The sequence below is a fragment of the Alternaria metachromatica genome (genome assembly GCF_023757995.1).
Source record: "Alternaria metachromatica strain BMP 0045 chromosome Unknown scaffold_3, whole genome shotgun sequence".
Lineage (NCBI taxonomy): Eukaryota > Fungi > Ascomycota > Dothideomycetes > Pleosporales > Pleosporaceae > Alternaria > Alternaria metachromatica.
In genome coordinates, this window is record NW_026055494.1 from 983549 (window position 1) to 1006663 (window position 23115).

Sequence of the window (23115 nt, forward strand, 5' to 3'; positions counted from 1 at the left end):
ATTACCGTACTCTATAACACGGTCGCTGATGATGACTTCACATTTACTCGTAGTTAAAATGTCTGATCGCAGAAGTGCAGATCCAAGGATGATATGCCCCATTCAAGTAGGCACGTGCCAATCCGCATAAAAAGCATTGAGTTTCGAGAAGGCGATAGTATGCTTCTACTTGGATCTTCTGTATCCGGTTTCGGCCGCTGGGTCGGGGTTTGGCACATCGGCGTTCTGACAATGCTGCAACATCTTGCTGTCGCTAGGGTAGACCCGTTCACAGATTAGGCAGTTGACTGTGAGTGTTGTTTTCATGCTCTTATGTGTACCTTGATGGCCTTCAAGAGACCACTCTGGAGCCTACAATGACGATAGATCTTCCGATTTGCTTGTTTTGTCATAGCGTAGTCTGCAGAACTGTTCAGTTTCTTTCCTTTTCCGAGGTGATGGAGTCTAAGGCTTGTTGTGCGGAGAGACACGTGGCACGAATTCCCATCGTCATCCTGCTGCTGCCATCCCGACAGCCGCTGGTACAGCATCGTCAACATGTTCTGGTGGACGGGCTTGTCAATACGATCGATGGTTGGCATAGCTTCTTCAATCTGTTCAATCTCTCGGAGTATCTTAGTGTTACCGTTGCGCGCAGGGTAGGGTTCACGTTCTCTTGCAGGGCATCTGAAGTCGATATGAGTACTCATCTTCTTCTGGGGCCGAAACTTCCTGCCGCAGTAAATGCATTCGAAGCCGAGAGTAGACCCAAGACTCTCATCTACCGTGGTCTATCGGGCGGTGTCCATTGCGTGTACGGTTCGGTGGTGTTCCTCCAGAGTCACTTTGTTGTTGAAGGTCTCCGGGCAGACAGAGCGGTCGAATGAAGAGTTGGATAGTTCTCGGTGGTGTGTGCGCAGATGTTGATCCAGGTTGTTCTTAGTGGTATATATTTTGCTGCATTTTGCGCACTTCCATGTCTCTGCCAATATCGCTGCCTCACGGCATCGCTTCTTTGATGCAAAGTTTGCTTTCTTCGCTTCATCGTTGTGTAGAAACATGTGCGTCCTCAAGCTTGCTTCATTCTTGTAGTCCTTAGACTTATAGGACATTGTACTCTCTGTGCTGTCATGGTAGCGGAAGGAACGAAGGACGATTCTAAATTCCTAGCGCAGGTCTGCTCCGACGATGTTGGTAAAGACCCTTGGCGTGAGGCGGTGTCGATGCACGATGAACGCAGGCAGGCGCGGCGTAGCTGTGAGTGCAGGTACGCTCAGGCGAGGTTGGACATAAGAAGATGCCCAGATCACTCATCCTGGCTTCTACGAGGGCGTGGCAGTCGTTTGTTCCTTCCAACTATTCATGGGGTTGTTGCCGCGGGTCCACTCTTCGCGCGCGTAGACGGTCTAACCTCTTTGGGCGAAAGACCGCATTCGCCCAATACATCGTGTTGCGAATACTTACGCCCTGCGAAATTTCGCGTTCTGCCGTGGTTGCCTAATTCCCCTAAGTTGCCCGCTTGCGACGCGGACCCCGTGGCTGCTGACAGGTTATTCGATCTCGTGCCATTTGTCTCATCAAATCATACCGTCTCGGGCGTATTCAAGGCGCGACAGGCACGTAGAGCTAGCTTTCCACGTATGCAGGAACCAGTTGTACAGTCACAGACGTAACCAACGGGAGACAACATCAACATCGAGCAAAGCAGCACCACCACGCGCCGCTACAACCGCCGGCACTCGGAGCCTCCTGTTGCCGCGCCGTGAATATTTGAACCTTACGAGACGCCAAGGCCATCAGCAATAGGTACAACCCTGGGGTAATACGGCGGATACGGCTGATACGGCTGAAACGTTTTCCGAGGCCGGTTTATCAAGCCTGCACACCCGGCCCCCAAATCTAGTCACAGCTTCTCCTTCAGTACCATACGATCGTAACACCAGGCCACGCACATCCAACGCTATAAAGGCGACCATATAGGAAACGCTCGTCAGTCGTGCGGCTATGGGAAACACAATGCACTCATCGCATGCCGATGCCTCCCAGCTAGCGAGCTGGAAAGCGGCAGCGAACACTGGTGTCATTGCTGTGGCCATCATCGTCCTCCTCGTCATCTTTATCGTTCGAGTGGCGTCGAAACCGAAACCGTACCAGCTGTTTCCCGTCTGGGCAACACTTGAGATTGGGTTAACTTCGCATCTTCTCTCCGAGAATGGACTGGGTCGCCGTATTCTGTGAGTACCATGAAGCTTTAACCATATAGAAATAATACTCATGTCCGCTTTTGTAGGATGTTGCTGCGGCGAAACAGTGGATCTCTTGTTGGGCTCTCATCAAAACACCAAATACTCATCGATTCGCCGCACATCACACGGTTGATGGCAAAATCCATCTTAGATCCTTTGCCGTCTCAGTACACCCTTCTCGTCCGTGTATTCGGCGGCGTAGACTCACTGCAATTCAAAGAAAAGATGGACGCTTCAAACAGGGATCTACGAGCACCTGTCGAGAAAGTCTTCATGAACGAGAACGCTGCCACTGCTGCTTTGGAGAGAGCCTGCATACCCGAAAAAGTGAAGTCCTTCGTGACCTTCCAGTCTAATCCTCGCGACATGGAGTTGTGGGAGCATTCGGCACAAATTCGGGTGATCAACCCTGAATCCGGTGGTGTTGAGAAAGTGGAGGCAAACTTCCAAAGCTTGATTCGAGACTTTGGCGCCTGCATCGCTATCCCACAGCTATACGGTCGCGATTTCCTCGATCGATATCCACAGGCACTAGAGGATCTGTGGAAGTTTGATAACGATCTCTTCCCCCTTTTAATGATTGGCCTGCCTCTGTGGGCTCCTTTGAAAGTGATGAAAGAGGGTCTCGCTGCGCGGACCCGTCTCATCACTGAACTCGAGGCTTTGTATCGCCGAATCGACCAGTACCAGCAGGGAGATCCTGTCGATTTTGACGCTGATATGCGCGACGTTGGTGAAACAGCATTGGGAAGGAACAACGTCTACAGGAGGGAAGGTTGGTCCTTCCCTGAGCGTGGTGCTGGAGACCTTGGACTCCTTTGGGGCCAGAATGCGAACACGCAACCACTCCTCTTCTGGCTGTTAACCTACTTATATTCCACACCCGATATCTTGGAGCAACTCCGCGAGGAACTGACCCAATATATTACGATGTCTACGTCCATCCCCAGAGAATTGACATCGATGGATATGCAAGGCTTGTCAAGGAATTGTCCGTTGCTGAAGGCGTGTATTTACGAGACCTACCGTCTTGTAAACGAACCAACGTTTGTATCCCCGTTCGAACTTTATGTAGGACATTTACTGACCTCGTGCACCCACATCTTAGGTCCATTAGATCTGTTGGTTCAAACACAGTTCACGTTACGGACGGGGATTTGAGACATGAACTCAAGCCGGGTACATTCGTGTCGGTACCTTATTCTTTGGTAAACCGCGATGCTTCGATCTACAGCGATCCCGATAAGTTTGACCCTGGACGATTTCTGGAGCTGGACCCGTCATCTGGGAAGCTTACTGCTCGATATGGACGACTGAAGCCATGGGGATCTGGCTCTGCAATGTGTAAAGGCAGGATATTTGCTGAGAAGGAAATTGTGACATTAGCTGTTGCTATCATTACAATGTGGGACGTTGGCCCAGCGGACGGGGCATGGAAGCTTCCGGGCAAGGTTCCGGGAACCGGAGTGAGAAAGCCGACCAACGATATACGTGTGGTGATTACAAGACGGATTTAGTATACGACATAGTTAGCGTAGTATGCATGTAGCATACAGCTCTCACCAAGTATCGCAATCGTTGCAAACATTCGAATTTTATTTCCGATTACATTAACGCCTCAGTCCCTCGTCCCAAGCAACAAACGTTTGGTGTCGATAGTCTGGCATACACTTCACTTTCTCCGGCGGAGAAACCTCCCACTCGATTTTGATATCATCTCCTTCGTCCGCAACATGCTGCAGACAAGTCAGTATGTGTATCACATGCACTTCGCACAGTCAGAACTTACCTTGGATGTGGATCCTTTCAAAGCCCTGAGCTTCTTTGTTCCTTCGTCCGAGTATTCCACGTTAACGCTCGGTACCACAGCAATCTTGCCATAACCGTTAAACCACATGTCCTTGGCGAACAGCTTCGGCTCGCCTTGAAAACACTCGCCTTCCTTATGCGTTCGAAACTTGATCTTTTTCTCCATGAGCGGTTTCGCGGTGAAGGCCGTTATGCCGTTCCAGCATGAAAACACCTGGAATGGTTTTGAGGTCGACCAGCGCGCTTGTGATTTAGGGTCATTATAGAAGAGATTCCAAGCGTTATCCCATGATCCGTCTTCCGGGATATTGAAGAATAGGTCCCCAGTCATTCCTAAGAAATAGGTATACTCAGTCAGTATATGTCTCACATGCGCTTCGCACAGTCAAAACTCACCGCGACCGATCCAAACATCATAGTAAGTCGGGTTGTCGCCAACGTATGTCCAATCCATGGCACACGTTTGATCTGCTCCCTGGAACTTCCGCTGATGGATTATTTCTAGAATATCTTCCATACACAAAGCCACGTCGTTGGAGAAGATGACCGTAGTATCCTCGTCGTAATGCTCCGGATGTGCGATAAGGTCTCTCAGAGCTAGATTGCGGAGCTTTGCAAGGTTCTCGATGCGATTTTCTCCTTTGGCTAGAGGGTTGATATCGCTCGATTTGAAGTAGTATCGAATACCTAGGAGTGCTTAGCTTTTTTATCTCTGAATGTAAGCTGCCTTGGGTACCTAAAAGTTGCATGCTAGAGTGAAGTTGATTGAGTATATCAAAGGTGCCATCGTCGGATCTTCCTTCGACTATAGATAGCACGCAGTTTTGTGGCCCAAGGAAGTACATAGTTTCTACTATGGAGCCAATCAATCGCGGAAGAAGGTCAACACATTGATGTAGATCGAGGGCAAAGAAGTATCGAGGAAGTTGCCCATGTTGGAGTGATCCAGATGATCCACCGAGATACGCATACCTTTCAAGGTTTGGCTGCGGGCACTCAAGTCGTGGGAAAGTCGTAGACGCAGGATTCATGATGGCGTGCAGATATGCTGGTATATCAATGACGGTGGCATTGTTACTTTCCGAAAGTTCAGAACCGCCGCTGGCATTGGGAGGCTCGGGGGTTTGTGATGTTGTTGGCGAGTCATCTAGGTTGCTTGGCTTCGTTTCTAGTCCCAAATGTTAGATCCGACTCACATTATCGGGAAGCAGAGGCTACACACCTGCCGGGGTTGGTTTGACAATACCAGTGACGATAGGTTTTATTCGCGAAAGGGAATCGCCATAGTCGAAAAACCCAAAGCCGGCTATCAGGAGGAAGACAACAGCAAGCAACGCGGTCGCCTTGAAGACCGATCGCAAGCCCCTCGTTGTCATTAGAAAGGAGCGACGAAGAAGAAAGAACAGGGTGCAACTGAGAAGCAATAAAGCCGATGAAGTCTCTTTCAAAGAATGTAGCTGCGTGACTGAGAGTGGCAAGTCGGATTCGCGCCGTTTCGCGTGGAGGAAGCGCTCAGAATAGGCCCACGGGTTGCGGCACGGCGGCAAATGACGCAGACAGTTATCCCACTAGCAACACTGTTTGGGTGAACAAGTGGCCCGTGCGTGCCTCCGGAGCGTCTGTTACCAGTGAAACCAGTCAACATATCCCTTCTGCCTTTCTCCCACAACAAGAAAAAGTTCAACAGCGTCACGCAGCGTCTACCAGTACCGAGAGAACCGCTCACGTATGCGCGCTTTCGCTAACTTAGTGAGCTCCGGGATATGGATTCTAGCAGCGAAAGTTGGGTGTTGGTGGCGCGCGCGGTTGTTGCTATCTCTGCCCAGGCGTTGCCAGGACCTCGGGATTCCAGGACAGATCCACGCGCGAAGGGAAAAATGCATATTCCAGTGCATCTAAATGCTTGTTGTGCTCGGGATGCGTCGCTCGTTGCCATCCTTGCCGGTTTTGCCCTGGTCGCCGAGAGCATGTCGTTGGTGTCAAACGATGAGGTCTATGGCGATACTGAATCCGCGACGATACCAGAGGTGCGAGTGTATCGACCTAGGAGATCAAAGGCGAATGGGCATTGTGGTTCGATGGCGATAATCAGGCTTAAGACAACTCAACATGGACGCTACGTGCTGACATTGTGGCAGATGGGGGCCGTTTCCCTCAAGGCTAACACGACATCTTCGCCCCATTGACTGCATAAGCGCAATCTAAGAAATGGCTGTATTATCGCCCCTGCTGACCGCAGACCTGCGGTAGGGTCAGCAGTAGCCTTTAAGTCGCATCTATGCCCCCTACGTGTCGCACCCATCGTCGCATCTGTTCTTTCGCTTCTAGTACTGTACCAATCAACGCGCCGTCGTCACCATCAACATTGCCTTTGGGAGATGTTGAGGTTCCTCGTGTATCTTGTCGCCTTGAGCTCCGTGGAACCTGTTCGTGGCCGTTTTGCACCCCTAGGACCACGTGCAACACAGCAAGCATCTCACGCCCAGGAACAGATTTTCAGACGACAAGACGATGCATCTGCTTCTATCTGTGGATACACCGATGGCAATCCCAGTAAACCTCGAGGGGCTGGCCCTGGTTTCGTCTGCCTGGCGGATTCCGCCAACGGCTTATGGGGCTTTTGTCACCCTGGCGATTCAGCCGAACTTTGTCTTTTAGTCGGTATATGCGCTGATCAAGGCTCTTGTGCGTCTGGATGCGGCCAACTGTCTGATCAAACGGTTCGCCGTATTTCATGGTCGGTCTCTCTATAGCTTCAGACATACTGAGGGGCTCTTCTAATTAAAGTTTCCAGTGCATCCGACCAGTTCTGTTCCACTGCGCTCTTAATTGAGTCGGATCAGTCATTGTCATACATTGCCTGCGGAAGGGAGCCGAAAACCGAAAGCATCTTCGTGACACCGAACGACGCGGTCGCAACAACGACATCCACTGAACGCAGCGGACCTTTGGACAGTTCGACCCCAGATACACAGACTTCGATACCTCCATCTTCTACTACTACTGCACCTTCAAGCGCCAATGTCCTGTCCGGGGCTTCGTTGCCGCCGTCAACGTCAAATCCGACGCCCGATTCTTCCGAACACAAACCAAATAACATTGGGCCTATCGTGGGAGGAGTTTTAGGAGGGCTTACAGTGATCTGCTTGACCATTCTTGGCGTCTTCTTCATTCGACGAAAGCGTGGCGCTTCAAAAGAGAAAGTACAGCCATCTGGATACAGCTACGGTCCCCGGGATGAATTCGCACAGGAATCTGAATTGAGCATGGGAAACATGCGACACACGCGGAAGGCATATCAATGGGATAGCAGCCGTGGACCGGTTGAGATGTCTGGAGGTCATCATGTAAACATGGAGCCTGCCGAGCTTCCAGGAAGGGTCCACTGATGCCTACGTGCCCGATGGTAGAAGCAGGATGATGCATCGAGTCGCGGTGCGGTGCGATAGTAATGTTGGAGGCTGGTATATATTTTCTTATCGGTAGAGACGTAATGTAAAGAATGTGATGAGACCACGCGCGTGCTTAAAAGATACCACAGATGCATTTAGCTCTCCCGCCAAAAAAGGACCTCAACGTTCCACGACAACACCTGCTTGTTCATGCCCGATGCAATCAGTACCTAGCATACCGAATTTGCACTGACTTGAGGTGATATACGAATGCTGTCGGCGGGTCTGCGGGTGGCGGTGGGTCCTGACGCTAGTTGATTTCCCCGCCACCTCCAGCAGGCAGGCCTCAACAGACCCAGTCATTAGCTCCTGACAATCGCGTTTGCGAGAACATTGCACCTATGAAAGCGCCTACTCTTGTTACTTTCTCTGCAGTTGCGGTTAGTGATGAAAGACTTCGCAATGCGGATGGATTTGTTGTCTCGATCAACTCTTCATCGACGGTTCCGCTCGACTCATCGCTTCGCCTGCAACATATCTGCTAATTCACACACGACGTCTCGCAACCCAGTAAGAGAGTACACATCATCTGGCAGTTATACAAAACCGATGTCAGATTGCAAGCCTGAGAACCCAGAGTCTTCCTTCCCGATGTACAAGCCGATGGAAGATATCGAACCCTTCGAGCGTTACACTGTTGGAGACTACTATCCGGTACGAATCGGCGAGCGCTTCTGCTCGGCTCGCTATCACATTGTACATAAACTGGGTCATGGTTCTTATTCAACTATATGGCTAGCGCGTGACGAGATCCTAGCAAAGTATGTTGCTATCAAATTCTGTGTATCAGGGCTAGACCGTCCGTCCGAAAGTACCATCTTGAAGGCTTTGTGGGACGAGGGAAGACGCGGTGGCGAAGAACATATCGGTACTACGCTGTTTCCTGAACTTTTGGATGAATTCGAAGTGGAAGGTCCAGAGATACGTGGTACGAAGAGAAAGCACCGCTGTCTCGTCACGACACCTGCAATGATGAGCATTGCCGAAGCGCGAGACGCGTCCCCTTACCGTTATTTTCAGCTCCCAGTAGCTCGAGCGATAGCTGCTCAGATTATTCAGGCAGTCGCATTCATGCACTCTCGTGGGATAGTTCATGGAGGTGTGTGATGGAATAGTTAATGTGGGTAGATTATCAATTCGCTGACAGTGAATCTAGATCTACATGAAGCAAATATCCTTCTGCGCCTTCCCAATACCATCGATGATCTTCCCTCAGACCAACTATACGAAAGGTATGGACAACCCACGCTCGAAGAGGTAGAAAGGGTAGATGGACGCCCTCTGGATCATTGGGTGCCCGACAATGGTGTCGTACCAATCTGGCTTGGGGGCCGCGGTGACAAGCTCTCACTCGCCGACTCCCAGATCTTTTTAAACGACTTTGGCGAATCCTTCCAGCCAGGATCTCATGTGCGAAAATCTTCCCACACGCCCTTGATGCTAAGGCCTCCAGAGATACTGTTGGACCCAGTCTCGCAATTCTCGTTCCCTGCGGAATTATGGAGTCTCGGATGCGCAGTGTTCAGTATCATGGGTCAACGTCTCTTGTTTTATGAATGGTTCCCGAGTAACGACCAAGTCTTAGAGTATCAAGTCGCTGCTTTGGGACAGTTACCTCAAGACTTGTGGCTGAGATGGGCGAATCGCAGCCAGTATTTTGACGATCAACTGCGAAGCCTTAGAGGATTGGATTATCAGTCGTTGGAAGATCTTCTGGAGAAGTCAATACAAGAACCAAGAAACAAAAACAAGGTGGACGTGATGGACGAGGAGGAGAAGCAGTCATTTGTCAAGCTCATGAGATTGATGTTGGCATTTCGACCAGACGAACGACCTTCAGCGCAACAGGTTCTTGAGTCTCACTGGGTGCAAAATTGGGCTATACCAGCAATGGGCTTGATGGATGATGGCCTTGTGCACTGACAATCTCCATGGCCCGCCCGCCCTCTTGTTCAAACGATCTTCAGCTAAGAGAACTACTGGAAGCACCTGGTTTATCACCGATTGAAACATCAGGATTGCTATGTTTGTTTGGTATCTTGAACAAACACAGAAGCAGCTCATATATCATTGACACATCGGGCATTCAAGCTGCTGCACTTGCTTCCACTATACAACAGCATCTCAACATGACGAATACTAGTAGACCTAATCTTACAAACCAAGCCCTTCTCGACAAGATAGACAAGCTCCGAGAACTCAATGTCCGAGATCTTGAGTTACCCCAGCTTGTAGTAGTCGGAGACCAATCTTCCGGTAAAAGCTCAGTTCTAGAGAGTCTTACAGGTTTCGCATTCCCGCAAGGTGCCGGACTTTGCACACGATATGCGACGCAGATCTCTTGTCGCCGTCGGCCTGAGCAGAGCGTTTCGGTATCAATCATCCCCCGACCAAACGCAGATCCGGAACTCGTCGAGCGACTACGGAAGTTCCACGTTGAAGGAGATACGGTTACCGCCGATGTACTCGAAGAATGCTTCTCAGAGGCTAACCGACATATGGGGATCAGGATGTCTTCTGATGCCGGCGACTCTCAACTACAAGCGTTCAGCGAAGACATTCTCAAGATCGAGATCAACGGCCCGGACCAAGAGCACTTTACTGTGATTGATGTGCCTGGTATCTTCCGCGTCCCCAATCCTCCACTGACCACCGACAGTGACGTTACCTTGGTCCGCAACATGGTTGAGTCGTATATGCGAAATAGCCGGACTATCATCCTAGCGGTCTTGCCATGCAATGTCGACATCTCAACCCAAGAGATCCTCAAGATGGCCGAAGTTGCAGATCCAGAAGGTGTTCGAACAATGGGTGTGCTCACTAAGCCTGATCTAGTGCTGGAGACCGCAACTCGCGATACCATCAAAGAACTTGTTTTGGGTGGGCGGAACAGGCTGCGTCTGGGCTACTGCATGGTCAAGAATCGCGGCGCCGACGATCGCGCATCTACCCTCACAGATCGACTGGAGCAAGAGAAGCGCTTCTTCTCCAAGCCGGAGTGGAGGTCTTTGTTGACTACAGAAAGGTGTGGCGTGGGCTCGCTCAAGACCCGTCTTAGCAACCTACTAACAAACATCACAAAACGAGAACTACCAAACGTCAGATCTGATGTTCTCGGCCAACTGGCAGCCTTCCGAGAGCAACTGGATGGGTTAGGGCCTGCACGTACTGACGAGACATCTCAGCGTACGTACCTAGGAAATCTCTCGACGAAATTCCAAACCATCACTCAAAATGCCCTGAATGGCTCCTACGACGGCAACCATGTCTTCACAGCACAGCCAAGTCTGAAGCTCATAACTGCCGTGACAAAGATGAATGAGGCCTTCTCCAACGAATTCTGGCATAAGGGTCACAAACGAACGACATCCTCCACATCTGGTGTAAATGAGGAAGAGAAGGCTTACGAGCTTGGAAAGAGAGAGGAAGACGCCGCGCTAGTGCAAGCTACACTTGAAGACTATCCTGAGCTATGCGACATAGTTGAGATGGAGGATTACGAGTGCCCAGAGCCGATCGCTTCTGACGAAGACCCCATTGCCAAGCATATTGAGCGCGTCTATCAAGAGAACCGAGGACCAGAGCTGGGCACGTTCTCAGGTACCATACTGGCTATGATCTTCAAGGAACAGTCGGAGAAGTGGCCGCAACTCGTCCAGGCTCATGTCAGCAAATCCATCATTCTGGTGCACGACTACATAGCCAAGCTCCTTGCCCACGTCTGTCCCGACAAGGAGATCTGTGACCTGCTATGGGATCATCTCATCATGGATGCAGTACGCAAAGCATATGTACGAGCTATGAAGCAGGCTCAATTTCTGCTGCGAATCGAGCGAGAAGGGAAGCCATCAACGTACAACCATTACTTTAGCTCAGAGGTGCAAAAGAAGCGGTTAGCTCGTTTAGACGCTGATATCGAAGAGAAGTTCCCTCACGAGGATGGCGCCGAACCTCAGCTCGTATCGACCACTAACCTGCGAAATCTGGTCATAGACAAAGACAACGTGCAGCAAGTGCGCGAAGACATTCTTGACGTCCTTACTAGCTACTACAAGGTCTCACGAAAGCGCTTTGTTGACGTGATTTGTCGGCAAGCTATCGGTCACTTTCTTCTTGAGGGTGAAGAGAGCCCCCTCAGGGTCTTCTCTCCTGAGATGGTGTTTGGTTTGGGAGTCGAGCAGCTGGAGTTGATAGCTGGGGAAGATGCGGGTACGAGGGAACGGCGATCGATGCTAGAGTCTGAGGTCAGAAGCTTGGAGGCTGCGATGAAATTGCTAAGAATTTGAGGACTCCTCATCTACGGGGAAAGTGGACTGCCACCTCCACGAAATACATGCAAAAAAAGCTGATAAGACTACATTGTCTTTAAACTCTCTCAAACTTGTGTTGTTGTAGTAATGTAGACTTCAGCGTACCTGTTCAACATTTCCATTGTATAAGATGAGTAGGCGAATATGATGGTTGGCTTATAGACGCAGGAGAGGGCAGGCGATCAACCGTAAGTGCCGATTTGCTATCGCCACCAGAGATCGCAGCGCTCACCAGGGCTATCAAGACACATACACGGAATGCGCCACCTCTCTACATCCCTGGGATATTGGAGTCGCCATCAACATGGCCGGCTACGAATGCCATCGTCGACGCCCTGTGGGCAGAGGCGTCACATGATGAATGCAGAATCACCTTACCGTCGACCCCTACAATAGGACTAGATGTGCGCCCGGATTACCTGGTGAAGCCGTTCGGGTCACCGGAAGATCCGCTGATGGTCATGAGCTCTTACCCGACAAGCGACCCGACAAGTTCACTTCACATGTCGTATGGGACACTGAACGACATGTCTAACAAGTCCATCGCTGTGCTATTGATCAAACTCGGATACAACGTCGCCAATGTTCGCACAACCGGCGTGTTCATGGTGGACGTCTTCTCCCGACGCCTCGACAGAAAGCGGATGATTGGTCTCTCTGAAAAGGTCCTAGACAGCGTACCCAGCCAGCTTCGCCTTTATTGGCAGACTTTCGCGTTTATCTGACTCGACAAGTCCACCGCTCCAGTTCTCTTGTTAGCAGGAGGAACAGCGTTCCGGGACTACTGCCAGTATCTAAAAGAGCGAGGCAGGACAGCAAAGGTCCTATATTTGTCCGGCATCCAACGCTACAAAGCAGAAATCCCGGCAGCAATGCTAGAGTACTACGACAACAGCCCAACTACAGTTCGTCGTATCGCCATCATCACGTTCCACCCCGAGCGCTTCGCAAGAGAAAAGAGTAATACAAAGTCAAGCCGAGACGACGACATGGCGATCCGCGAACGCCTAATTGATTATGCCCTAATCATTCTATACGGGCAGCCCAACGTCCAGGGATTCCTCTCCACATGCGCATATCACTTCAACCTCCGTTCAGGAGCGCTCGTACGAAAGGACATCATCGCCAAAGGAGGGAGCGCCCTGTCCTCATATCTCAAGCTACCCCTAGTGCTTTATGATCCGCTGGACACATTCCGTATCTCCATGAAGACGCTTCAGAGGCCATTGTCGAAAGACGCCATTGCGAGGATAAGTGTGCTTATCATGGATGCCGATGAGGCACTCAATTGGCTCGACCGCCCAGAACTCCAAGCCATCTATGGGCCATACGTCGCAACCTACAAGGCGTCTGTCATCCAGACAGAGGATATGAGAGTAAGGCGGGGTCTGAACCAGGTAGAGAGAGTCGAAGGCAGGCACAAGAGTGAAGATCGGCGTAAGAGTCTAAGAAAGGCCTTGGACGACGAATTTGGACCGCCAGCTAAGCGGCACCAGAGCGTTTTCGAGCAAGACCAACGGCGACGACTGTACACTCAGACATTCTGAGATTAGCAACATTTTTGGGGGAAATAGAAAGACCAACACACGGGGATGTACAGGACCGCAAGCACCAATTCGAACGAGAAGGTGTGCTTCGTATTGGGGTATCATAGTAGAATGTGAAATGGCAAGACTGCGGCTCACGCAGCTTCTTTGCCCTCATCTGCGACGGTCGAATTGTCCTCCACTTCAGTCTCTCCGTCCTTGAACAGCTCCTGGCCCAGCTCTTCCAGAAACTTCTCCGCCTGCCCTTTGCTCCTCTTCTCCTGTATGGCCCTCTTCTTTTCTCTGACCATGGCTTTTCTCTTCTCCACGGCCTCTTTGCGCTCCTGCCTTACGCGCTCAGTATCTTCCCTGTCCTTCTCAATCCGTCTCATCTGTTCTTGCCGTTCCTCCTCGTCCTTGGAAAAGTTGAAGAAGCCCATGCCGCGCTGCCTGACCTCGGCTCTGCCGTCAAAGTGTACCTCGGGTGGCGGCGTAAGTTCTTTGTCGCGCTTGGCGGCTAGGTCAGCCATTTGCTGGGCGATGGTCTCGTCGGGGTTGAAGGCGTGTGTTTGTACGGTGTCGCCGAAGATGATGTTGGTGGGCATGCTGGGCCGCGCGGTGAAGCGGTCGGGTTCGTCGGCGGCGAGGGTGCGCTTTCGACGCTCTTCGCGGGCAGCTTCTGCACGTGTGCCCTTTCGCGTTCGCCCAAACTCGTCCGTATATTCTACAAGTTCCTCCTCTTCGTCCTCTTCCGACTCGGATGAGCTGGCGTGTTCCGCCTCGCCCTTTTCCTGTTGCTCAGCCCATTTGCGGTCAAAGTCGACGCCGTATTTGTCGTCGAGATCTTCCACATCGCCGCGCTTCAAGGCATCATACAAGCGCGCCTTCTCTTCCATGCGCCGCTTCGTGCGCTTCCATGCGACTTCATCTTCGCCCTTCTCCTCGGTTGTGCGCCCGCGGTGCTTCTGTGTGAAGTCGGTGTCTTCCAGGTCCTTCAGTGCGCGCTTCTTGACGTTCTTGTTGTGTGTCTTGAAGATGTCTTCCTTCTGTGGCCGTGCGCGGCCCGCGGTGGGCTTGTTCGGTTCCGTCGAAGAGTTCTTGATGAGGTTGGAGAGGGTCGAGGAGAAGGCGAGGCTGCTCGAGCTGGAGATTTCTTTCGCCTTTGCGCGTCCCTTGGGCCGCACGCCATAGAGATGGGCGTCTTTGGAGGACATGGTGGGGTTGGGGATGAAAGTCGGTTTGGGTGATGACAGTCGCGTGCTGAGCGCGTAGGCGCGGCGGCGATGTTCGGAGCTCTGAGCTTGTTGCGTCACTAACCTCAGGAGCTACCCCACCTGGCTAACATTTGATTCACCAACCCCACATCGCAGTACCTTTGAGAGCCGCACCGTGCTTTCCGCGAGCCGCAATCTTTCTCTGTTCAAGTTTGGATATCCTCCCATTGTGTCCTGAGAGCTGACACAAACGTCACGTCCTCAGCATCAAGATTCGCACAATCAATTGACTACAACAAACAAACATGCCTCTACCTCGTCAAGTATTCATCGCCGTTATCGGTACGCGCAATAATCTTCCCAAATACATACTTGATACTAACGACTACAGGTGCTGGCGGCGTCGGCAAAGCCTTCCTCTCCCAACTATCTGCCCTCTCCAAACGTCTTTCTCAATCGCCCTCGTCGCCGTACTACCTCTCCCTCATCTGGCTCAGCACCTCGAAGAAAGCTGTCTACCACGCCGACTACAAATCCCTCTCCAACTGGGAATCCGAGCTCCAAAACACTTCCAACCCCACATTGCCGCTCCCACAACTCTGCGAGTACCTACAGAAAGCGCCTGGCAAGGTGGTTTTGGTCGACAACACCAGCAACCAGGACGTTGCAGATAGCTACCCTGCTTTCTTGAAGAAGGGAATCAGCATTGTTACGCCAAACAAGAAAGCTTTCTCAGGAAGCTATGGCCTGTGGACACAGATCTTTGATGCCGCGAGCAACGGAAATGGTGCTGGTGGCTACGTCTTCCACGAGTCGTCCGTCGGCGCGGGACTGCCTGTTATCTCCACACTGAAGGATCTGGTCGAGACCGGAGACGAAGTCACAAAGATTGAGGGCGTTTTCAGCGGAACCATGAGTTTCCTCTTCAACTCTTTCCAGCCTCTCGGCGGTGGAGGTGGAAAGTTCTCAGCTGAGGTAACATCAGCCAAAGAGAAGGGTTACACTGAGCCCGACGCTCGCGACGATTTGAACGGACTAGACGTCGCTCGAAAGCTTACCATCCTCGCCCGTCTCGCTGGCCTAAAGGTCGAATCGCCAACATCATTCCCCGTTCAGTCTCTTATCCCCAAGGAGCTCGAGTCCTGCTCATCCGGCGACGAGTTCCTCGAGAAACTCCCACAATACGACGACCAAATGGAGAAGCTTAAGGCAGAGGCAGAGAAGGAAGGCAAGGTCATCCGATTTGTAGGAAGCGTCGACGTACCAAACAACAAGGTCAAGGTCGGATTGGAGAAGTTCGACACAAGCCACCCTATTGCGGCACTCAAGGGAAGCGACAACATCATCGCATTCTACACAAAGCGATATGGCGACAACCCGCTCATCATCCAGGGTGCCGGTGCTGGCGGCGAGGTCACTGCCATGGGTGTAACAGCGGACCTGGTCAAGGTACTTCGGTTACTACACTGAGTAGTCTTCACATAAACTAAAAAACGAATACAATGATCCGTTACTACCACAAAGCTTGTCTATTCAGAGCGGCTACAGTAACATCGTACACTAGCAATCGTCTTGCCGGTTGTACGTTAAAATCACAGTCTTTGGTTTCATATGCTTTTGCGTTGCACCGAGCGTCATGATCGTCGCTCCCCGTTGATGCCGAACTTTATTTCTCTGCCGATCAAAACCCAACCGATAAAATCCCTTGATGCGAACCCCTCACTCGGCGAGAGTGATGTGCAGTGATGGAACCTTCCAGCTGGCAGGTTGATCTCTGGGCTTCAATTGCTTGATCTGCCAAATTGCTTGTTTCGCGACACTGGTGCGAAGCTTATGTGGTGATATTGAAGGCTTGTCAATGTGTGACGTTGGCTGTGCACGATGTCCCTGCGTGTCGTGCGTCGACTATAGGTCCTGCTATCTCTTCTTGCGCGTGAGGCAAAGCTGTCGAAATTGATCAGGTGTGATGCGACATTTCTTTGGCTTTGTCGTTATGGGGGCTCTGCTGATCTCCACGCCTGATACTCTCCACTCACTATAGTCCTTGATTAGAACTGTAGTCAGATGATCGCAAGTGTACCACAGTGTCGAGACGCAACCCCTCAGAAAGAGACATATGACTTGGTCTGTGAAGTAAGGTACAGCTGTGAGCAGCAGCAGATCTTCAAGCGCGATGATGATATTTATCACGCAAACCATCGATGCCCTGCAGCACGAGAAGATCAAGCACGCTGATCTCAGGCTTGGTGTGCTTGTTCCTCTTGGGGCAGGTTTATTTCCCTTTCACACTCATAGAGTTCATGGACTTCTCCGGCAGCTGACGATCTGCAGACGTTACTCATGGCGCAAACCAGATTTCGAGTAAGCAACAAACTTTGTGACATTGTCCATGCACTTGTCACTAGAGCTTGGACACGACATTCGGCGAGAAAGGGATCCTTCACCGACGGCAAACTGAGATTTTGGCCACGACAACGAAAAGCTCGCTTTTTCTCCATCTTGGTGGGGAGAATATGGCTAGCTTGGCGGACAGAGCGGAATATACGGTGTAATAGTATATGCCTGCATGGCTTGGCGAGGTGGAAAGGGTGTCATGGTGCACTTAGTGTACATGCCTGCATGCGCTGGTGGGTATCGATATCGCGTAGCTCCAAGCAGCGGTGACGCGTCTGTACGTGCCAGAGCGCAAGGTCTAGATTGCTTTGCGAAGCACCTGCATGGGAGCGGAAGTGTGGCACGCAGGTGTGGCACAGATTCGTAACCATGCATGGGTGTGGCAGGCAATCTGGTAACATCCGTCAGTAAAGGTGCTTGAAACACTTGCAACACTCGAGAGATGGGTAAATGCGCGATGCACGTAATTGTTTGCAAACATATGTGAATTTTGTAACAAACTAGCTTCTAGAACACTCTTGAGTCATTCGTAAGTCATAGCAACAGCAAGCGAGAAAGAAAGCGACGAAGCGCCTGCCGCTTATGACGCACAAACGTTTTGCTGCCCAACGCCAAACAACCCCGGTAATTCCAAACCAAAATGGAAGCAAACGCAGGTTGCCCTTGCCCTCTTCGTGTTCGCCTGAAGTACTCCCTGTCGTTTTTACGTGAGAAGGCCGCGGCCGAAATGAGTGCGCAAGAGTACCCGTCGCCGGGGCACGTTCGCGTGCGCAGAATGCAAGAGCAGAGTGGGTATCCGAAGTAAGAGAGAGATGAGAGAAACAGGCCAAAGCGCGCTAGGCGAGGTTGAAGAAAACAGATACATGAAGTGAAGAGTGGAGTTTCGGCAGTCGTCGTGAGGAGCTGAGAAGTTCGGCTCCAGAGACCAGACAGGTGTGGCTGATGGCCTGCACGGTCCGCGGAGTGCATGATCATGGCATGTGATTGCCGTTCGGGCCGAGGAAAACGTGGCTAAGTGGATCAATGGGGAAGCGACTCCTCACTTCAGCCACAGCCTAGACTCGGACGCGATGCAGACTACCAAGAGCTGAGGTGGGTTGTGTAGGTACTGACGTGGCTAGGGAAAGCGCAATGTTGACGGTCCGTTCATCTGAAGATGGTGGAGATGCGCTTGGTGCGTTGCCGGACACGCGAGAGCATGTTGGCTTTGTAGGGCTCAGCCGACATGGAGATGGACGAGTGTCGCATGCTTGCGCGGTCGTTGCTTGATGTGTCGCTTGGGCTGGTCGCGCTGCTGCTCTCGGCGTCGTCTTCTCGTACAGCGGGGTAGGGCTGGTCAGCCGAGGGGAAGAAGTAGGCGTCGAGCCGGGAGTTCATTGCGCGGTTCTTCTCAGAGGCGGCTGTGACCAAGCTGCTCTTGCTGCCTACGCTGGTCGCACTGTCGGTTCGGGTGATGTTGTCGAGGCGGATGTCCCGGCGGGCTGCGTTCAGAGACGTCGAGTGTGCGCGTGCGAGGCCTGAGAGGGATCCGACAGGTGGTGCTGGTCCGTCGCCGATGAGCTTGTACTCAAACTCGGAGACGTGGCCGTGGCAGTAGGGGCAGTGGTCGCACTTGACTTCCCAGCCGGAGATTCCCAACTTCTTGCCGCATGTGGAGAGGTTGCTGGAGGGGCTGCATGGGCGCACCAGGTGGTACCAGCGGTGCTGGCACGGAAGGACCGTGACGCAGAGTTCGGCGACGCACATTGTAGTGTTTTCAAGTGGTGTCGAGGTAGATTCGTTTTCGGGGTGTGGTTCCGGGAAACGTTGCGGGTGATGGCGACGTCGTGGTGGGAGACGTGGTGTCGGTCTTGAAGGTGACGGGCGGGATGCAGTCACGAGGTCAAAACGGGTGGCAATCTGGGGTAGACGCTAGTGGCCACTAGTGAATAGGTGGTAGTGAAGCGGTAGTGGTAGAGTGCTGTGGTAGATGGAGTCTGCGGTGATGTCCAGAAAAGCGGCGGGTCCGATTATAAGGGCAAGAGGGCCGTGGAGTGGAGATTGACAGTGTAGGATGCCGTGCGCCAAGGTTTGATGGCTGATTGGGACGCGCGTGGTCGATCACCCCTTACCTACTTGTTTAGGGAATGGCGGGCGGGGAACGACAAGTGCGGCGGAGTTTAGAGCGGGCAAGCGCGATGGGGGACGACAGGTGCGGCGAAAAGCAACGGTGTTATGTAGACTCAGCCCAGGCCGGAACTTGGTGGAATGACGATGGGGTCGGTGCCGGCGGCTTGGTAAGGTTGCTTACTGCAGCGAGGAGACGGACGAGCAAGGCAGCCGGGCGATGAGTCAGGACAGCTGCGGCAGGGTGGTGATCAGGTCAGGCTGATCTAGCTGGTAGCTGGCACTGGTGTTTCTGAGTAAATCTTGGAATGGTACGACGACGTGGACTGCTAGGGAGACGCCATAGTATTTAACACAACGGACCACTCTGCTGGGCGGCGGAGGCGGCAGGGGTCGAGGGTTCCAGCTTCTAGCGCGCAGAGGATTGACCAGGTGTGCCCAAGCCTAGCAACGCCCGTGATGCCAAACAAGGCGACTCCTTCATGTCCGTCGCGGCACCGGGACACAAACGCGGGCTCTGGCACTAACGGCGGACCAAGAGAGTTTGCAAGCAGATCCGTGCCAGCCTGCTGGATCCGTGTGCTATCGACTCTCACCGCTCTCAGATAACGAGGTGCGCCGTCCGCCATGAGAGCCCTTCCAAAGCCTTCACCTCGCAGCGTGTCGGAACCCATTGGCGCTGGACCCCTGTGCCACCCTGTGCGACAATGACAATCATAGAAATCTGCCCTGACACGACTGCGCTCAGACGCTCTGCTAATCAGCGCCGCGACAAGGGGGTTGCTATTTTGCCAAAAGCCATCTCCTGCCCTCCATGCCCAAACTTTCGCTGCACTGTGCTACACTATGGAGACTTCCAAGGCTATCGGACCGGTAGCGAGCGGAACATATTGAATCCCAGGTCAGCGCTGGCGGGTGAGCATGCGCATCGCCCGTACAGGCATGGCCGGAATGCGCTTCAGATGAAGTCATGCCTCGTGGTCTCTCATGTACTCCACTTTCCGCTGCCATTTTTCACCCGTCATCACCAGATCGCAATCAAAATCGTCAAGTCAACACGGTGCTTTGCGAAGCAAAAGTCCCCTCGCTTCGCTCGAGCAGGTGCCGCTTTCTCCCGCCCTGCAGCCCGAAATCAGCTGTTCATGCGAAGAAGCAACCAAAAAGTACACGGCACTTATCTCGGACTCTTACCACGGTGTGTAACACAGACGTCAACAGTGGCCCCATGCTGGGATGCCGCTCGCGTGCATCGTGATTGACTAGAAAGGCGGCTACACATGCACCTCTCCGGTAAGACATGCTCTATCACAGGCTGCACAGCAGTACCCTGGCCGTGGGTGCATAGTAGCAAGCCTCCGATAGTGCCATCAATCAGACAAGTCCCGTATGCAGCAGGATACCCGTTACGCAGCGCAGCGCGCTAGCACATCAGCCCTGTCGGTTGATCTTCATCCCTTCATCTATCCTCCCGCCCACGGGCCTGCGAAAACTTCTGCTACCCGAATCATTTCAGGCACTCATATTACATGCCGCCCAAGGGGGTGGGAATTCACAGGAACGCCAGATCAGAGCTAAATTGTCAGTGTGTCAGAACCCATGACAGGAGCGCCCTAATCGAATCGGCCCACCAGCACAGCCTCAACGCCTTTATGCATCAGCTCGCCTCGCGATTCGCTCCGCTCCTCTCACGCGTCTCTCATGCTCCTTGGCACTAACTAGTCCTCTTGGCCCCGGCTTGGCTCAGGTTCGATCTTCGTCCACACACGACCCCGCTTCATGACCAACTCCAACATCCGCCTAGTATCACGCGGTCTGGTATAATCGCAGGCCCATACACAAGCTACCAAAATTGCGCCACACGTTCTGCTTAGCCAAATAGTGCTTCCGCAACTGCGAGGCATTTCTTGACCTATCGCAAATGCTTGACAAGCGTCTGCCCAGGCTATCGTGTAACTCTCACAGGCCCAGCAAGACAACAATGGTTCCAACCCCGTGGTTATGACACCTTTCCAAGCTTTCAGCACGACTCCATGGTGCCGGCGATCCTGTTGGCGGTTCCAGCGCATGGCACTGGTGCCAGCACAGATACACAAGCCACGCGACACAGATAGTATGGCTTGAGTCTGATCGTGATGGAGTCCGATGCGCCTCTGCTCGGCGCTGTCGCAGTGCCAGTTTGACTTTGAATGACGATTCCTAGGGTTGACAACGTCCCATGCATTCTAAGCATGACTGAGACCGGCAGTGTTCCCTTCTCCTCTGACCCGCTCTACGGAGCGATCCGGAAGCGCGTCAGGTTAGCAATCATTGTAAGTAACAAAAGGAACACCATGAGATTCAAGTCTATTTCCGCATGTATTCACAATTCTTTGAAGTGGTCAATGACAAGCTCAATGACTGAATATTCCCCATACCCACAAAATGCGGCAGATCCACTAATGCTAGGCACACCCCTCCTGCGTGCTCTGCTCGCCTTACTGAACCCTGTGTCCTGGAAAAATCATCAATTGTGAGTACAGGGTACTTTCGCTCCGGCAAGTCTCGCGAACCCTTTCACACTGAGTACCTACTCACACTTCCTAGCGGCCTCCAGTGTGACGTATCTCCAATGACGCACATAGAGAGCGCTAGCACACCAGACTACGATGCCACTACATTGATGAAGTCTCGTCACGTAACTGGGAAGCCGTGCTCTCTATTCTTACGGTTTCTTCTTTCACTATAAACAAGGGCATTCGGCAATAACGTGGCTGTCAAGCCACAATCACATGCCGGTTCAGATCCGTAAAGAGTAAGCTCATTGCTTGGCTGTGCTTTAGCGCCACTCTCCAGCTGTGGTGTGGTTGCTTCGTCCGGTGTCTGTGGAGAAGCAGTGAGGGGCTTAGTCCAAGAGTGGAGTTTTGCTTGCGCAGTGGGCCACAGTTCTATATGATCATCATTCCCGATCCTTCCGGTATTGTTGCACACCGATCGATGACGGTCGAAACTGGACATGCTTCTTTCTCGAGCATACGCTGCATCAACTAAAGCGTTTGGGTACTCTACAGACCGAGCCAGACTCCAACAATCGTGCCAACCATTGATGCGAACACAGCCCTGCCACTCCATCCAATGGCTCTCTCGGCACTAGACTCGTCATCCTGAGCATCATCCCCATCCTGAGAGTCTTCTCCATCCTGTGGACCGAATTTCTCGTCAAGCACCGCTTTGGCACTTCTCGGAGCCCGACTTCCGTCCTGCACCTTCCCAGGTTTCAAACATACGACTTTTGCATGAACGCTGCGACCGGTCATACGGTTGGTGACGGGAGTGGTGGGATAGAAGTGTAGGATGTCCACAATAGGAAAGTTCAGTGCCACGTCGTAGTCGGTGTGAATAGGGAACCTATTACCCCAACCACTGCTCAGATTGCGGTCGTCGCAGGTAGGTACGGTAAAATCCTCAGTGTAGGTTTCGTTGTCATACTTGGCCCATTCCCGTATGCGGACGTGGTCAGAGGCGTTGAATGGTGCAGTGTCTATAAGCGCCATTAGTTAGATCTCTGCCCTCTTTGTTGCCACGAATTCAGGACTTACCAACTGTCACAGCTTCGGCCAACATGCCTTCACATTCGGAAGGTATTTTGTGGGTGATAGTGTTGCAATCCTGAGATCCCCACACCATCCCTGTACTTGAGTACCAAGCCTGGAGAGCTTGCACACATTCTTCTCCCAGCATCCTCTTACAATCCCCATTGTCATCTTGCGCTCTCTCCAAAACTTGTCTGCTAAACGTCAGATTCGAGCTGGTAGAGTCCTGTAACGGGACAACGTTGTGGCAGAAACCCATCCGATTGCCCAAACGTTCTGTATCCGATTCACCAACGTCGAACCATAGAACGGATTGAGTGTCGTTCTCGCTGAATCCACCTCCAGGCCAGATGTAAGGCCCGATATAAGATGAGATCTGCCAATTGATCCCGTTGTCTTCTGAGAACAACGGCACTAATTCGCTTCCGAGCCAGGACATGCTTAGAGCAGTTGTGTTGTGGGTGACGGAGGCATTGTATGCGAGGCCATCGGAGAGATCATCGCATGTCA

At 52.2% G+C, this 23115-nt stretch overlaps 8 protein-coding genes across 8 annotated transcripts; 4 read left to right on the top strand and 4 right to left on the bottom strand.

Moving 5' to 3' along the window:
• Nucleotides 1-2357: 2357 nt before the first annotated feature.
• Nucleotides 2358-3386, top strand: J4E83_001986 (uncharacterized protein; the record flags this gene model as incomplete). The annotated part of the gene is made up of 1 exon (XM_049328938.1): nucleotides 2358-3386. The coding sequence occupies one exon, from the start codon at nucleotides 2358-2360 to the stop codon at nucleotides 3384-3386; it is 1029 nt and encodes a 342-aa protein (XP_049191910.1).
• A 449-nt stretch (nucleotides 3387-3835) lies between these two features.
• J4E83_001987 (uncharacterized protein) lies at nucleotides 3836-4200 on the bottom strand (the record flags this gene model as incomplete). Its single annotated transcript, XM_049328939.1, has 2 exons — nucleotides 3836-3961; nucleotides 4015-4200. The coding sequence occupies 2 exons, from the start codon at nucleotides 4198-4200 to the stop codon at nucleotides 3836-3838; spliced, it is 312 nt and encodes a 103-aa protein (XP_049191911.1).
• Nucleotides 4201-9615: 5415 nt separating this feature from the next.
• On the top strand, nucleotides 9616-11772 carry J4E83_001988 (uncharacterized protein; the record flags this gene model as incomplete). The annotated part of the gene is made up of 1 exon (XM_049328940.1): nucleotides 9616-11772. One exon carries the CDS (start codon nucleotides 9616-9618, stop codon nucleotides 11770-11772), a length of 2157 nt encoding a protein of 718 aa, XP_049191912.1.
• Nucleotides 11773-12323: 551 nt separating this feature from the next.
• Nucleotides 12324-13343, top strand: J4E83_001989 (uncharacterized protein; the record flags this gene model as incomplete). The annotated part of the gene is made up of 2 exons (XM_049328941.1): nucleotides 12324-12511; nucleotides 12608-13343. 2 exons carry the CDS (start codon nucleotides 12324-12326, stop codon nucleotides 13341-13343), a joined length of 924 nt encoding a protein of 307 aa, XP_049191913.1.
• Nucleotides 13344-13477: 134 nt separating this feature from the next.
• Nucleotides 13478-14536, bottom strand: J4E83_001990 (uncharacterized protein; the record flags this gene model as incomplete). Its single annotated transcript, XM_049328942.1, has 1 exon — nucleotides 13478-14536. The coding sequence occupies one exon, from the start codon at nucleotides 14534-14536 to the stop codon at nucleotides 13478-13480; it is 1059 nt and encodes a 352-aa protein (XP_049191914.1).
• A 305-nt stretch (nucleotides 14537-14841) lies between these two features.
• Nucleotides 14842-16006, top strand: J4E83_001991 (uncharacterized protein; the record flags this gene model as incomplete). Its single annotated transcript, XM_049328943.1, has 2 exons — nucleotides 14842-14878; nucleotides 14928-16006. 2 exons carry the CDS (start codon nucleotides 14842-14844, stop codon nucleotides 16004-16006), a joined length of 1116 nt encoding a protein of 371 aa, XP_049191915.1.
• Nucleotides 16007-18076: 2070 nt separating this feature from the next.
• J4E83_001992 (uncharacterized protein) lies at nucleotides 18077-18676 on the bottom strand (the record flags this gene model as incomplete). Its single annotated transcript, XM_049328944.1, has 1 exon — nucleotides 18077-18676. The coding sequence occupies one exon, from the start codon at nucleotides 18674-18676 to the stop codon at nucleotides 18077-18079; it is 600 nt and encodes a 199-aa protein (XP_049191916.1).
• A 3401-nt stretch (nucleotides 18677-22077) lies between these two features.
• J4E83_001993 (uncharacterized protein) lies at nucleotides 22078-22636 on the bottom strand (the record flags this gene model as incomplete). The annotated part of the gene is made up of 2 exons (XM_049328945.1): nucleotides 22078-22553; nucleotides 22612-22636. 2 exons carry the CDS (start codon nucleotides 22634-22636, stop codon nucleotides 22078-22080), a joined length of 501 nt encoding a protein of 166 aa, XP_049191917.1.
• Between the last annotated feature and the right edge of the window lie 479 nt (nucleotides 22637-23115).